Below are 17387 nucleotides of genomic sequence, written 5' to 3' on the forward strand. Positions count from 1 at the left end.
CGTGTTTACACACGGACAGACAGACAGACAGACAGACAGACAGACAGACAGACAGACAGACAGACACACAGACACACAGACATACGGACAAGATTGCAAAATTATGTTTTTCCGTATCAGTGAGGTGTAAAACGTCGAGATTTGTAAAAATCTCCATTTTTTTTTTTGCACGATTACAAGACTTTCTCTATACTTCGTATATACGAGAAAGTAAAAAAAATTGAAAAAAATAAATACAATTTTTACATTGACGCGGTGTGTCTCAAACCCGTACCTCCCGCATGGTATCTATAACACTAACAACTCAGCTAACAGGGCACTTCCGATTAGGTACACATTTAGTGGGGTACTTTACTCAGCGTAAGAAACTTGAGTTACGCGGATGGGCCCTATTATTTTAAATTAAATTATATCCCGAAATTAGCCGATTCCATAGCTAAACAAACAAAGATTTATATAAAATAATTAAGGCCTGAAATAATTTAGTATAGAAACACATTATTGGCATAGATTCTAGATCTAGATATCTAGATGGCAAAACGTACAGGAGAAAAATATGGTTCTAGATTAAAAATTATCGAGATATCTAGATATCAAGATCTAGATTTATATTTTGATCTAGAATCTACGGATGGCCTTAAGTCTAATTTTTCCGTAGCTGTAGATACATTCCTTGTATTATCGAATTAGATGACAAGTGAAGCTAAAAAGCAAAGATTTAGATATCTGTCTCAAATATTTAAGGAATAAAATAGTTTAAAAAAGAATCTTAATTATATATTGAGTTTTTATATCTAATTAATTAGATATACATCTGGACCCAATTTAGGTTTGGTTTATCAATGAATTAATCAACGTCCTTAAAAAAAATTGTGATTAACAGCTTGGTAAATAAACCGGGAGTGATCTCCCCTAAACTGTCTCGAATAATCTTATATAACTCAACGGGGGTTGGCAACTAGGGATATAGACAATATTTTTAATCCATTCTTAATTACTTAAACTTTTAAAAATAGAATAGAATCTCGTAGAAAAAATAATTGCACACCAAGTGAACGCTAAATAAAATCTGCATAGTAGTGCGAAATATTATCAGTCCTTTATAAATTCACATGTGTTTTTTGAGAAATCAGAAATAGCGTCAATTACTACTTCCGGTCAACAGAAATTACTCAAAATTTGATAGAAAGCAGAGAATTAGATCTTTTACTTTTATGTGAAATTTCATTTATCTATCTGAAATAGTACCCAAGTTATAGGCTTTTGAAAAAGTAAAAGTAGAAAAAGTTCAACTTACGGTTATCGGAAATCGCTCAAAAGATGATGCGGATCTATGATTTTGATATAATACTTATATGTGAAATTTCATCAACCTAGCTGTAACAGTACTCAAGTTATCGTGTTTACAGACACACACACACAGATACACACAAACACATATACACATACACACACATACGAACAAAGTTGCAAAACTATGTTTTTTTCGACTCAGGAGGTGTAAAACGTCGAGATTTGCAAAAAATTCGATTTTGTTTTTGCACGAATACAAGACTTTCTCTATACTTTGTATATACGAGAAAGTAAAAAGAACATTATTCTCTACACATAAATACGGATTTTATAGCTCTACTCATAGTGCAGATTCTCTCATATAACAAAAAAGACAATAAAAAAAACTGGTAGTGATCTCCGATAAACTTTCTGGAATTTTCTTATATAACTCTACCGGGGATGGCAACTCGGGATATAGACATGATTTTAATCCATTTTTAGTTCTGGTTCATCTTTTCAGCTAATTCTAATAACCGGAAGTTAAACTATTTCTACTCTAGTTTTTCAAAATCTAATTAAATTGAGTACTGTTGATATAGATAACAGGAAACTCATATATAAGAAGATTTAATTAATTGCCTTCTGTTAAATTTTGAGTAATTTTCGTTAACCGGAAGTAGTCATTAACGCTATTTCCAATTTCTCCAAAACGCATATGAAATTATAAATAAAGTACTATTAATATTCAGCTGTATAATACATATTGTTTGCCGTTCACTTGGTGCGCAATTCTTTTTCAACGAAATTCTATTCTATTTTAAATAGCTTAAGTAATCAGAAAATTCTTTAAAATAACTTTTTAATATTAAGCTTTTATGTTATGATACACAAAAAATTAGAAAATAAATGAATTTCTTTGAATAAATTATAATACTTCACTATTTATATAACTATAAAGAAAAGCTAATATTTAGGTAGTGACACCCGCTTTTCTTTATAGATCATAATTATTAAATAAGGACTTTGTGTATACAAAGTAGTATCGTAGTTATAAAACAAGTATAATATCACACTGTTAAAACGTTTTACTCACTGGCAAAACTTGGGTCGTCTTCACCATTGTCATCGCCACTTCTTTCAGAAATATCGCTAGACAGTAGATTTGTTTCAATAGTTAGAATGAATAAACCGATAGTGATCTCCCCTAAACTTTCTCGAATATTCTTATATAAAACAACAGGGGATGGTAACTGGGGATATAGTTATGATTTTTAATCCATTTTAAATACTGAAACTTTTAAAAATAGAATAGAATCTCAGTAAAAAACAATTGCGCACCATGCGAAAGCCTAATAAAGGTGTGTATAATAGTGCGCAATAGTATTAGTACTTAATAAATTTACATTAGTTTTTTGAGAAATCGGAAGTAGCGTAAATTACTACTTCCGGTCAACGGAAATTACTCAAAATTTAATAGAAGGTAGAGAATTAGATCTTTTACTTACATGTGAAATTTCATTTATCTATCTGAAATAGTACTCAAGTTATAGGCTTTTGAAAAATTCAAAGTAGAAAAAGTACCACTTCCGGTTGTCGGAAATCGCTCAAAAGTTGATATGGATCTACGATTTTGATATAATACTTATATATGAAATTTCATCAACCTAGCTGTAACGGTACTCAAGTTATCGTGTTTACACACGGACACACAGACACACAGACACACACACAGACACACACACACACAGACATACGGACAAGATTGCAAAATTATGTTTTTCCGTATCAGTGAGGTGTAAAACGTCGAGATTTGTAAAAATCTCGATTTTTTTTTTGCACGATTACAATACTTTCTCTATACTACGTATATACGAGAAAGTAAAAAGGCCAAGTGTGGGTTGAATGCAAAGCAATCACGCCGGAACCAAAATGTTGATATAAATTATAGTCAAAGTTTTAAAATTACTTAACGTTTATATAGCACATATAGCATACGCACCTTCCGACGAGCCTGGTATGTCGGACTCCCAAGTCCCCTACATTATAGCGTGGGGGAGGTGAGGTGCAAGACTGCCGGGAACCAAACGGGGTCTGCTCTCGACCCTAACCAGATATTTTGACTTTAAGCTGCGGCCTTCACGTGGCTTCGGAAGAGTGCCACTAGTCGGACCAAGCTCATGACCCCCCTAGTGGGTGCGGAATGGCTATTGGTAGCCAACAGCAGCTAGAGGTTTTTTATCTGGCCGAACGCCCCCCACGATCAAGCAGGGTACTAGGCGGTAGGACGACGTCCTGCGGATGGTGGGTGGGGTAGGAAAGCCCGGCGAGAACCGACGGAGAAGCGACCGACGTGCAGCGATCTAACCGACAAAACGACTTGCGGCTACCACCATGTGTCGGAGTTTGCTACACTGAGGCCTGCCTGGCTAATGGAAGTCAAACTTCTGAGCCGGTTTCCGTAGAGAGAGAGAGAGAGCATACGCACCAGAAATATCCTTGCTGGCCCGACACCATCACAAATCAGGTAGTTTTGAAAGGGACAAACCATCTGGCAGCTGGGGAAGATATCCTTCAGAGAAAATGGAGATGGATTTTCCACACTCTCGGGAATAACAAGACAGGCCCTCTCCTGGAATCCACAATGCAAAAGAAAAAGAGGCCGACCAAGGAAGACATGGAGAAGTGACCTGCAGGAAAAAACCAAAAAGACAGGATACACCTTGGGACAGTTGGAGCTACTAGCCCAAGACTCAGATGCCTTCAAATTTGTGGTCATCGATCAATTCGCAGGAGGGACGACAGGCTAACCTAAACTGCAATAAGAAGGAATAGTATAATTTGTCGCCTGCGTAACAAGTATTTCTTGAATAATAAATCTTTTCATCTTTTGCTAACGTAGTCGCGTCAATAGTCTAAAGAAGCAGAGACCTATCTCAATTCGCCTTACTAAACGTAACATCTTTTTTTTCAGAAAGGTAAACTTTGGGAGGAGGACTTGGTGTTAGAGCTGGATAAAGCATTAAAGGTAACCATTTTATACACTCCCTTATACAATTTTTCACCCCCACCCCCACTTCTGGAATCTTGAGTCATCATCTACACTCAAACCCCCTCCCCACTCATCCCCACCGTCCAGAAATACGCCAGATTTTGTATTTTTGGGAAAGGTGAAAAGTATCGAGTTTAAGAGTTTCAGCTTGTCCAGCATTCTTTCTGTTGCATGTACTAAACAGCTTGCATTATCCGGACACGTATACCTATTTAATTTCTTAAGATTGCCTTCTAATAAGGATGTTAGTATCATCAGTCTTTTTAAAAATTTCACATTCAAATTCAAATTCAAAACCATGATCGCGATTTTTATTACTAACTACGATATTTTTTCTAATTTTAGAATGACCCTGACCTAATGCTGGTTGACCTTGGCGCTAACCTTGGCGAGTACACACTGTGGGCAGCGGCCCTGGGTTATCGTGTCCTGGCCGTTGAGATGGTTCTAGAAAATGTCCACATGCTGCAGACGTCCCTGATGCTGAGTGGACTCAGTCAGCTGGTCACTATAGTAAACAACGCCTTGTATAGTGACCATCGTACTCTACAGGTCAACTTTATGGCGTAAGTCAACTTTGGTTTATTGCAATACGGTCAAATTTATGGCGTAAGTCGACTTTGGTTTATAGCCATAATGTTTACTTTAGGCAACCAGCTACACTATAGTCCCAGGGCTAATACATTTAGGCAACCAGCTACACTATAGTCCCAGGGCTAATACATTTAGGCAACCAGCTACACTATAGTCCCAGGGCTAATACATTTAGGCAACCAGCTACACTATAGTCCCAGGACTGATACATTTAAGCAACCAGCTACACCATAGTCCCAGGGCTGATACATTTAAGCAACCAGCTACACTATAGTCCCAGGGCTGATACATTTAAGCAACCAGCTACACTATAGTCCCAGTGCTGATACATTTAAGCAACCAGCTACACTATAGTCCCAGGGCTGATACATTTAAGCAACCAGCTACACTATAGTCCCAGGGCTAATTGATTTGATCTCCTACCTTCCAGGAAGAACATGGGTGGCAGCAGACTGAACACATCCAATGTGTTTGAACCACTGGACAACACACGAGGCGTGGTACTGGTCAACACAATCTGCCTGGATGACCTCATTCCTCTCGTGTCCAACACGAGCGTGTACATGAAGCTGGACATTGAGAACACGGAACACGAGGCCCTTAAGTGTGCTGACCACTTCTTCTCAAAGGTCAATGTCAAGGTCGTACAGATGGAATGCCTGAACAAGACGCCGGAAGAAATAAACATCGTCATAAGATTCATGGACAGGCATGGCTATGTCATGTCCAAATCGGGCAACAAAATTGTGCACGTCTCCTCTTGTTCCGGAGACGTCTTTTTCTTAAAAAACAGTTTTTTTCTAAACTCATCATTGAACAAAACAGTAATCAATGCCATCTAAAACTATTTATAGTTTATATTAATATTAGAGCACGATTCAAAGAGATCTCTGCATTTATAGAACATAAATCGAAGCCATCTGGTAATATTTATTGTTCTAAATGACCAAGATCATCGGCCATATATCTGGACCAACTTTTCTAAATGACCAAGAGCATCGGCCATATATCTGGACCAACTTTTCTAAATGACCAAGATCATCGGCCATATATCTGGACCAACTTTTCTAAATGACCAAGATCATCGGCCATATATCTGGACCAACTTTTCTAAATGACCAAGATTATCGGCTGGACAAACATTTCTAAAAAGCTAACTTCTGTTCTAAATAAATATCTTCGAGGCTTGCTCCATCGCCAGTAAAAATAATTCTTCCATCATTTATTATTCTGAAATTGTAATGTTAATTGATTTGTATTTAGGGAACATAACATTTAGAATGTTTATAATTTAACGAAATAGCGAGGTCTTTTCAACATTTGAAAATATTGGGGTGAATTGGGCTCAATGGTTGATTACAAAATATTGAGATCTTTAATGTATTTAATGTGACTGAATTATTACAGTGGCTTTCGGGCACTTTTCGCATTCGGGGAAGTGTCGATTCGGACATTTGTTCCAATCGGGCAAGTGTCCATTTGGGCGTTGGCCGCATTCGGCGAGTATTTTTTCGGAAAAAAACGTCCTCCGGGCAAAGGGCAAACAGGCAAGTTTCTTTCGGCAAAACGTCCGGCTCCCAAAATTTTATATTTTGAATTTTTTCGTGGGGCGTGACATTTTTACTTTTCCCCCATGAAGATAAAATATAAAAATCTAACTTTTAAACTTCCGGACAGCCAGTGATACAGATGATCTGTGTACACGCACATTTTTACGTCATTTTATGCGATTAGAGTAGGGGCACATACTCCTCTATGTGTACAAATTCAGGGGGAGGTAATTACGACACAATATTGACACCGTCGTTTAATGCAGTATTTATGTTCTTATGTGAACAGAGGACATTTGGAGTTGTTGAACAGACATCGCAGCAGTTTACTCAGACTGAAATGTTGAAGCCAAAACAACTTTTTCTTATCAGCCCTGTTTGGTAGTTCAGTCTTTTGCACAAAATAACGAGAGTATCAAAACAGAAATTTAAAGTGATAAAGCGAATCTTGTTTTAACAGCTTTTATTTAACTTGCTTCTTTGTCACGTCTTTCTGTCTGTCATAGTCATAGATCGCAACGGGCGAGCTAAACTTTGAACACTTCTAACCGACCAATTTGTCTGAGATTCGGTTCTTGGGTCAAGATCCGATGACAATGCAATCTGACATCACATTTTACGCTTTTCTTAATAGTTATTAAGTTAATAGTGAATTATTGTGTATTTAAAGAAAATAATTTGATCTCTCCTTTTTAGTGCACGATTAAATAATAATAATAATAATAATAATAATAATAATAATAATAATAATAATAATAATAATAATAAAAAAAAAAAAATAATAATAATAATAATAATAATAATAATAATAATAATAATAATAATAATAATAATAATTATAATAATTATAATAATAATTATAATAATAAATATGATACAAACCATATTGCATTTATGTCTGCATTCGTGTAGATCTACGTGTGAGAAGTTTTTTCTTTCAGCTCGTGTGTGTATGTGTGTATGTCTGTCAGGGGCGAAACTACAGTGCCGCCAGACCCCACGGCCGACACTGATAATTTTTTATTATAGTTAAAAAATCAAATTTTCTTGCAATTTTTGACTTAATGTTTGTTTTGTAAAACGATTACCATAGCTGCGGTTAGATTATATTTATTCTATAGACACCATCCCCACGCTCATGTATATTCTTTTTCCCTTTGTTTTTAAACCACTGTGAAAGCCAAGTCCTCTCTTTTCTACAATTAAACTTAACAAAGATAAGCAAACGTTCAAACCACTTCCATGACTTATTTCCCTTTTTTAAATAGTCAAATTGGGGTGCTCATAAGCTCCTTTTAATAGATTTATACTAAATAAATTTAAAAGCAAATTCTCTTACTAAATATTTTTTCATAAAGTACTTATTAAAGAATGACCTAGTATAAAAAGGAAATTTATTTAAAATTAATAATATAAATACAAAAAAACATAAAAATAATCATAACACGAGACACCATAACTTCTACAAAGATTTAATGCTTTATATTCTTTTGGCCAAGTAGACGTTAAGAGAACCCATAGCAAATAAAATAAAACAGTTTTTCTCAAAACACTAATGCACTTACACACATGACATGATGTAGTAATTTGTTTTAATTGAAAAAAAAACAAGACTTTTTTTTCAAAACCCGAACAGGCCAGCAACGAGTATCCTATGCTCTCTTCGTATTTTGTGTTTGTATATATATATATATATATATATATATATATATATATATATATATATATATATATATATATATATATATATGGGGGGGGGGCCCTAAAATTGTTTTTGCGGGGTGTCCCTTTTTTTCTAGTTCCGCCACTGATGTCTGTTTGTGTATATGATAACTGATACACACTATGTTTAATTACATTTACTTATTTCACATGAGTAATACTAGGATTAGAAGCGCAATTTTATTTATTTCACATAACTAATTCCATGATTAGAAGCGCTGATTATCTTCCTAACACAAAGCAAACACATGTTGCTGTATCTGAATCTCACATTACACACGCTAGGTCCTAATTTCACAGCACGCCGATGAATTATTTAATTAAATAAATCTAACTACTTAGCCTATATTGCTTATTCTAAATCCAGAACATATTTTCTTCAAAATAGTAATAATATCGTATCGTTTATCTCCTAAAATTTTAAACTGAATATTTTTTCTTATTAATAAGAAGTATGTATCACTAATAGGTAGTTTCTAAGTTAGAATACAAATCTGCTGCGTTTTGTGTGACTGTCGTTGTGGCATTAATCTGCGCGAATACATGGTGAATACAGATACATGATAAACTCCAAGCTTCAATCTAGCACAGTGATTTGTAAATGTAAGTTGTGCAGTGGCGTAGGCAGGTGGGGGGGTTAGGGGGGTCATAAACCCCCCCCCCCCCATAGACCCCTCGGTATATATATAAAAAGTATGAGGGGGGTGCAAATCGAAAGTTTGAGGGGGGGGGGGTGTGTGCAAATCGAAAGTTTGTCCCCGGGTAAAAATTGGAACCCCCCCCCCCCCTTGAGACGATCCTGGCTACGCCACTGAAGTTGTGTACCGCTGTAGTTTGTTTACTTTCATATTTTCGTGGATATTCTATCAACCGGACGGTTCTATTCTAATGGTACGTGCTTGACATGTTTATATTGTATGAGCTGAAGTTGTGTTTAATGTAAGACTATGATACAGTGCTATAGCGATATATTTGCAGTATGACAGTCGCTGTAATGATAGGATATCATAAAGAATACGGATATAGTGAAGATTAAGGATAAGCATACGGTTTATGATTAGCAAGAGGGTTAGGGATTTGAAAAATGGATATGAGGAAATAAACGATAGGTTATTAAAGATGGTGGTAATGAGAGGAGGTAATTGATCTGGGGAATAATGAGCAGGTGGGGGTAGTAGTGGCTAACGTCTTACACTCAGGTAATGCATGTCACATTTCGGATTAAATTTAGATTGAAATTTAGTTATATGCTAATTTCAAGTTAAGTTTAAATATACCATTTGCAATTCTATGCATATTGTTTTACTTTTAATACGTACTGGTAGCTTTTTTTATTTTTGTACTAGACATAGTGTATGGTGTATGTTACTGTTTCTTTTATTTTTTCATTGTTTGGTTTTAAGGTGTAAAAAGTTATATACTCTTACATGATACTGTTCCGATGTTTTATTTTTGTATCTGTTTATTGTATCATATGAGGTTGTTGCTCTCCAGGAGAAAGAAAGTAAGTAACAAGGAATTTGTCAGTTTAATGGTCCCGGAAGTAGTATTTACTCTCCTTTGGATTCACAAAAGCCATTAACTTAAGAAACATTTAAATATAGATGAAAAAATTTCACATTTAAGTAAAAATATAATGCGCATGTATCTATCAAAGTATGAACAATTTCTGGTAACCGGAAGTCGTATTTTACTACATTTCACTGTGAACACTATAGCTCTAGTACTGATTCAGTTATGTAGACGAAATTTCATATGTAAGTATAAAATCTAATACATAGCTTTATTCCAATTTTAGAGTGACCTCCGATAAGCAGATATACTAGTTTACAATATTTCCTGTGTCTAAAATAACCTAAACGCCATTTCGTTAATTTAGTGGAAGAAATTTTAAACATACGAATAAGATCTTATTTTCGCGATTCTATTTTGAGTGATTTCGTGTTTACATTACAGTTCATAACACCATTTCCTTAACAAGATCACTTCTACCTGACTGATTTCTTTATAAAGTTTCACGTACCTCTATTTTCTATGACCATATTTTGTAACATAAAACTTGGCTGAGTATTAGAAGTTCGATTATGTAAGCTCTGGAAAAAAAAACCGAAACAAAAACTTTTATTAATTAGGCCTAACAATTTCTTTGTGTGTATCTTAGTTAGGGTACTTAAGGGGAGATATTTGCGTGTATCAGGGACTCTTCTTAAAGCATGGTTGTCATGGTAACGGCTTCTTTTTGAAAAAAAAAACATTTTGTGGAGGCCCCAAGGTTTAAAATCTATCAGCCCCTACTCGCTAGGTAGGCTAGAGGTATCTATTTGCCTACCAACAGCTGACCCTATCCCATCTCGCTGGGTAGGCAAGAGCCACCTGTTTTCCGACTGCTTACTCCAACCCTACTCTCTAGTTAGGCAAGCGACAAAAGATTTCCGACAGCAGGCCCCATCCCTACTGTACTGTCTGACTATTCCGTGTTGTTTACACTTTACAGCCTGAAGAATAAAGAGATGCGTGCAGTACGATGTAAAGGCCTGGTTATTGTTTTAGCCTGCTGTGTTACGCTCTGCGCCTTATATCTCCACATTAGTCGCTACAGTAACCATAGCAACGACTTTAAGGCAAGTGATTTGTTTTTTATGATTAAAAGTAAATGTACCTGTATTTTAATCTTAACATACATTCATACTATATTACTTACACATAATTTTAACGTATATATATATATATATATATATATATATATATATATATATATATATATATATATATATATATATATATATATATATATATATATATATATCTAATATATAAAGCTCAGTTCTGTATGTAATGCATTTGTATATCGTTGGAATTGTACGAATTTAAGTGTTAGAAAATTATCGTGCGCATTTGTCTAAATTTATGAGCTAAAAAATTACTATTGAAAGTGTTGGGAAATAATTTTCATTTTTCAAATTACAGTAATAATTGTCGGCATGTTCATTAAACACAAGTTTTAAAAAAAATATCATCTTTTACAAAAATTCTAATTATGTCTTTATTTAGTCCTATAGCACTTACTTCCCTTTGATAAATTAGGAAAAACACAATTACTTCCCTTTATAAACCCATTGCATTCCGTGAAAATAATTTACTTTTTAATTACTTTGTTTTGGTGTTGGGAAAAAAAATAATTACATAATTAGCGGGGATTGATCAAGTGCAAATGTTGTAGGTATTTTACGGATAAGCTTGGAGTATTAAAATTGTTCATCAAATTGAAACAGGCGCGTTCGTTTAAGTGAGTGCAAAAGACTATGAATAAGTTGGGGTACTATAGTCGTTCATTAAGCTAAAACAGGTGATTCCGCCCCGGGCGTTTATGTTCGCGTTAGTGTTTTCTTTGTGTTTAGGTGGGTTTGCGTTAGTGGTTGCGTTTTGATTTGGTTCGTTTTTGTTCTTTCTTTTTTCGTTTTTGTTTGTGTTTCTTTGTTTGGGTTTGTATTTGTGTTTTTGGTTGGTTTTGCGTTTGGATTTGGTTTGTTTTCGTTTGCTTTTTCGTTGTTTTTTTTTTTTGTTGGTATTGGTGTTTGTGGTTGGGTTTGTTGTTAGGTTTTTGTTTTCGTTTGCTTTTTTGTTTGTTTTTTGTTTGTGTTTGTATTGGTGTTTGTGGTTGTGGTTGGGTTTGTTGTTAGGTTTTTGTTTTCGTTTGTATTTGTAATTGTGTTAGCGTTATGTTTGCGTTTTGTTGTTTTGGTTGGTTGTGGTTTGGGTGGGCAATGCCGGGTTTAGGATGATTACTTAACACACAGGTAATGGTCTTTAACAGAAAGGTTTTTCACAGAAGCCAGAGCAGGGCCTGGCCGGGACGGCTAGTATTTATATATATATATATATATATATATATATATATATATATATATATATATATATATATATATATATATATATTTATATATATATATATATATATATATATATATGTGTGTGTGTGTGTGTGTGTGTGTGTGGGGCGGAGTGGTCTAGCGGTAGAGAGCTGGACTGCTAACCCGTTAGTCTCGAGTTCGAATGCGGGTTCAAGTCAGTAGACCATCCCTGAGTCCACCCAACTCTGATGGGTACCTAACTTACGTTAGGGAAAGTAGAGGCGGCTGGGCGTAGTGCTGACCACACTATCTCTTCATATGCCGAGGTCACAGAAACAAGTGAACTCTACTTCACTTGCCCCATAGACCGTCAGGTTTGAAAGGGAAACTTTACTTATATATATATATATATATATATATATATATATATATATATATATAAAATACTATTATGCTGGACAGTGAGGTCGGGTTTTGAGCACTCGATTGCTGGTACTAATGTCTCTAGTTCATGACTGCATGAAGTTAATGAGTACATTCAGCTCTTAATGGTACCTGACTCACGTTAATGAAAGTAAAGACTGCGCTGCCAAGAATACCATCCCCTCCTATGCCGAGGTGAAGAAAAATATAGACTCTACTTCATCCATCATATTTACCCATATGCCTGAAAGGGGAACTTAACTTTAAATATTATAAGCACGTGCTTCTGTTATGTTGTTATGTAATACTTAAAATCCGATCAGTTCGAATTACCTTATAAAGACCATAGTGTGTTTTGTTTTATCGTAGCTGATGGAAATCGATACAAATCAGAACAATGCCATCGTGAATACACGTTCTGTAACAGTGGAGATTCCAGCCCCTGAGAGAAACGGTTCTCAAACGATAGAACACAAGATAAGCGAGAGACATCAGCGTGTCAACCTTGTGCCGTCAGTCCCCCCATTTGATTTTGTTTTACCTGTGGAGGATTGTCTGCCCCTCCCCAAGTCACCCAGAGAAAATGTCAAAATTTGCCTTTACAAACAGGACAAGGATGTTTGGCTTTCGGAAAGTTTAAAAGTAAGGTGTATACAGAATGTAAAGGTTTTGTATTTGCCTTGAATATGTTGTTTACAAATAACTGCGCTATGAATATTTGCATTGAACTTTAAATGTTGCTTTTTACCTTGAATACATCGTGTGAATTGATTTCAATGCTCAGTGCAAAAGGCAGATGTGTTTGAGTTTGTAGATCTTAGTTTATATTCAACATGTCATAGCTATGAAAAAGAATAATTTGATTAGAATAAAAATCCCCTTTATCTGCTCTGAGCATAGCTATAAAACAAGAGCTTTTTATATAGAAAGTAGTATCTCAGCTATAAAACAAGTGTGATTTCACCCGAGTAAAAACGTTTTACTAACTGGTCGTCTTCACCCTAGCCATTGCATCTTATAAAAGAAAGACGTGTTGCAATAGTAAGATTAAAATAAGCCAAGTGTGGGTTGAATTCAAAGCAATCAAAATGTTAATGATACTTAAAGTTTAAAAAAATTACTTAACGTGTATATAGCACATAAACACACGCACCAGAAAGGTCCTCACTGGCCCGACACCATCACCAATTTGGTATTTTAAAAACAGACAAACCAACTGGCAGCTGGAGTAGACATCCTCTAGAGAAAATGGCGAGGGAATTGCCACACACTCAAGCAGTCTGTATCAAGCATAATAAGTGGGTCCCTCATCACGAGGGCTGAGTGAGAGTTGGAGACGTGACCTGGAAAAAGACAAGAAGATTGATTACACCTGGGGACAGTTGGAGAGACTAGCCCAGGACAGAGGTGCCTGGAAAGCTCTTGTCATCGGCCTATGTCCCAGGAGGGGTGAGGGGATAACCTCACATGCAATGCGCGTGAATTGTATAGTTTGTCGCCTGCAGTAACACGTATTTCTTAAATAGGAAATCTTTTCATCTTTTGTTAAAGTAGTCCCGTTAGGCGTCTAAAGAACAGAGACCTCAGTTTGCCTCAAGTAACGTGACATTTTGAACACTTTCAGAAAAATAAACTTTGGGAGGAGGACTTGGTGTTAGAGCTGGATAAAGCATTAAAGGTAACCATTTTATACCCTCTCTCATACAATTTCTCAGATTTCTCTGTTGATAGATTGCTGGAATGTTGGGTCACCTTCTACACTCACATCACTCTTCTACACTCACTCCACGCTTCTACACTCACCCCACTCTTCTACACTCACCCCACTCATCTACACTCACGCCACTCATCTACACTCACCCCTTTCTTCTACACTCACCCCACTCTTCTACACTCACTCCACTCACCCCTCTTTTCTACACTCACCCACTCACCCCACTCTTCTACACTCCACTCACCCCACTCATCTACACTTACCCCACTCTTCTACACTCACCCCACTCTTCTACACTCACCCCACTATTCTGCTCTTACCCCACTATTCTACAGTCACACCAATCACTCCACTCTTCTACACTCCACTCACCCCACTCATCTACACTTACCCCACTCTTCTACACTCACCCCACTATTCTACAGTCACACCAATCACCCCACTCTTCTACACTCACCCACTCACCCCACTCTTCTACACTCACCCCACTCTTCTACACTCACCCCACTCTTCTACACTCACCCCACTCTTCTACACTCACCCCACTATTCTACAGTCACACCAATCACCCCACTCTTCTACACTCACCCACTCACCCCACTCTTCTACACTCACCCCACTCTTCTACACTCACCCCACTCTTCTACACTCACCCCACTATTCTACACTCACCCCACTCTTCTACACTCACCCCACTCTTCTACACTCACCCCACTCTTCTACACTCACCCCACTATTCTACTCTTACCCCACTATTCTACAGTCACACCAATCACCCCACTCTTCTACACTCACCCCACTAACCCCACTCTTCTACATTTACCCCTATCCCCCTTTCATCCACAAACACACCAGATTTTGGTTTTGGGGAAGCTGGTTTATAGAGTTCGAGATTCAGTTTTCCCAGAGTTCATTCAATGCATGCTCTTAATAACTCGCAATCTCGAAACACATTGACTGATGAAATTTGCCTTGTATTTAGGATGCAGGTACCATTAGTCTATTTTTCACAATAAAATACACAACTCAAAATCACGATCAAAATTTTTATTACCGACTACAACTTTTTTTCTAATTTTAGAATGACCCTGACCTAATGCTGGTTGACCTTGGCGCTAACCTTGGCGAGTACACACTGTGGGCAGCAGCCCTGGGTCATCGTGCCCTGGCCGTTGAGATGGTTCTAGAAAATGTCCGCATGCTGCAGACGTCCCTGATGCTGAGTGGACTCAGTCAACTGGTCACTATAGTAAACAACGCCTTGTACAGTGACCATCGTACTCTACAGGTCAACTTTATGGCGTAAGTTGACTTTGGTTTATTGCAATACGGTCAACTTTATGGCGTAAGTCGACTTTGGTTTATTGCCCTAAGGTCAACTTTATGGCGTAAGTCATCTTTGGTTTATTGACATAAGGTCAACTTTATGGCGTAAGTCGACTTTGGTTTATTGCCATAAGGTCAACTTTATGGCGTAAGTCATCTTTGGTTTATTGCCATAAGGTCAACTTTATGGCGTAAGTCGACTTTAGTTTAATAACCATAAGGTCAAAATTATGGCATAAGTCGACTTTGGTTTATGGCCTTAAGGTCGACTTTATGGCGTAAGTCATCTTTGTTTTATAGCCATAATATTTACAATATGGCGTAAGTCGACTTTGGTTTATTGCCATTATGTTTACTTTGGCACCCAGATACACTATAGTCCCGGTGCTAAATCATTTGATCTCTTCAATATAGGCAGAACATGGGTGGCAGCAGGCTGAACACATCCAATGTGTTTGAACCACTGGACAACACACGAGGCGTGGTACTGGTCAACACAATCTGCCTGGATGACCTCATTCCTCTCGTGTCCAACACGACCGTGTACATGAAGCTGGACATTGAGAACACGGAACACGAGGCCCTTAAGTGTGCTGACCTCTTCTTCTCAAAGGTCAATGTCAAGGTCGTACAGATGGAATGCCTGAACAAGACGTCAAAAGAAATGATTATCGCCAGAGAATTCATGGACAGGCATGGTTACGTCATGTCTCAGTCGGGCAACCAAATTGTTCCGGTTTTCTCTTGTTCCGGAGACGCCTTTTTCTTAAAAAAGGTTTTTTTCTAAATGCATCATCGAAGAAATCAGGATCAATTCCATCTTATATAATTTATTGTTCTAATCTTTATCATTGAATAAAACAGCATTTATTAATGACTATAATCACTCGGCCATATATCTAGACCAACTTTTCTAAATGACCAACATCACTCGGCTGGACAAACATTTCTAAAAAAACCAACTTCTGTTCTAAATAAATATCTTTTTCCATCGCCAGTAAAAATAATTCTTCCCATCATTTATTATTCTGAAATTGTATTATTACTTGATTTGTATTTATGGAACATACAATTTAGAACGTTTATTTTTCAACAAGATAGTGAGGTTTTTTCAACATTTGAAAATATTGTGGTAGATTGGTCTCAATGGTTGATTACAAAGATATTGAGGTATTTACACATTTTAAAGTAACCAACTTATTACAAGATACAATTTTTCAAAATATTTTAAGTGACCGAGTTATTACAAGATATTTAGGTATATTAAATATAGTTTGAGTAACCGAATTATTAAAAGATATTGAGGTCTTTAACACAATCTGAAGTAACCGCCTTTGCTCATTGAGATTTGATTGCTGTTCCAGGCTAGGTGCTTGATGTGCCAGGAAAGGTTGGTCGGGATTTTTGGAATTGCAAGAAAGTTGAAGGGAACACTTGAATCTTTCGGACTTAAATTTCCTTGCGCGCAGATACTGGTTTCAAGTATATATTTTCTATATATTCTATATTCTCTATATAAATTATATGTGAGGACTTGTTTAGGGAGACTTGACCCCCCCCACCTCAACCTGCCTAAAGAAGAGATGCCTGAAAGAAACTCTGATAGCAAACATTGCTCCCTTCCACCCAAATTCGTAGTCCGTATTCACGATAAATAACTATATAAAGAAAAAGTAAAGTTTTTCCATTTTTCCATGAAGATAAAATGTAATAATCGTAAACTCCCAGAAAGCTAGTGACCCAGATGGGCTGTGTACATGCGAATCCGTACGTCATTCTTATGGGATTTGGGCAGGGGCACACAATCCTCTGTGTGTACAAATTCAGGGGAGGTAATTACGACACAATATTGACACCGTCGTTTAATGCAGTATTTATGTTCT

The 17387-nt window shown here is 36.6% G+C and overlaps 1 protein-coding gene across 1 annotated transcript in view; it reads left to right on the forward strand.

Annotated features, from left to right (window-relative positions):
* The window catches only part of LOC131937517 (uncharacterized), a 31033-nt gene extending 14617 nt beyond the window's left edge, over positions 1-16416 (forward strand). Inside the window, exons 4-12 of the mRNA XM_059295012.1 lie at positions 4247-4300; positions 4670-4890; positions 5349-5742; positions 6758-6849; positions 10685-10811; positions 12834-13106; positions 14089-14142; positions 15260-15480; positions 15919-16416. Of these exons, the coding sequence (XP_059150995.1) occupies positions 4247-4300; positions 4670-4890; positions 5349-5742; positions 6758-6849; positions 10685-10811; positions 12834-13106; positions 14089-14142; positions 15260-15480; positions 15919-16291 (1809 nt within the window). The 3' untranslated portion in view covers positions 16292-16416. The remainder of the gene's footprint in view (positions 1-4246; positions 4301-4669; positions 4891-5348; positions 5743-6757; positions 6850-10684; positions 10812-12833; positions 13107-14088; positions 14143-15259; positions 15481-15918) is intronic.
* Positions 16417-17387: the final 971 nt, after the last annotated feature.

The sequence above is a fragment of the Physella acuta genome, unplaced genomic scaffold, assembly GCF_028476545.2.
Source record: "Physella acuta isolate Inbredline_101_S28 unplaced genomic scaffold, ASM2847654v3 ptg000212l, whole genome shotgun sequence".
NCBI lineage: Eukaryota > Metazoa > Mollusca > Gastropoda > Physidae > Physella > Physella acuta.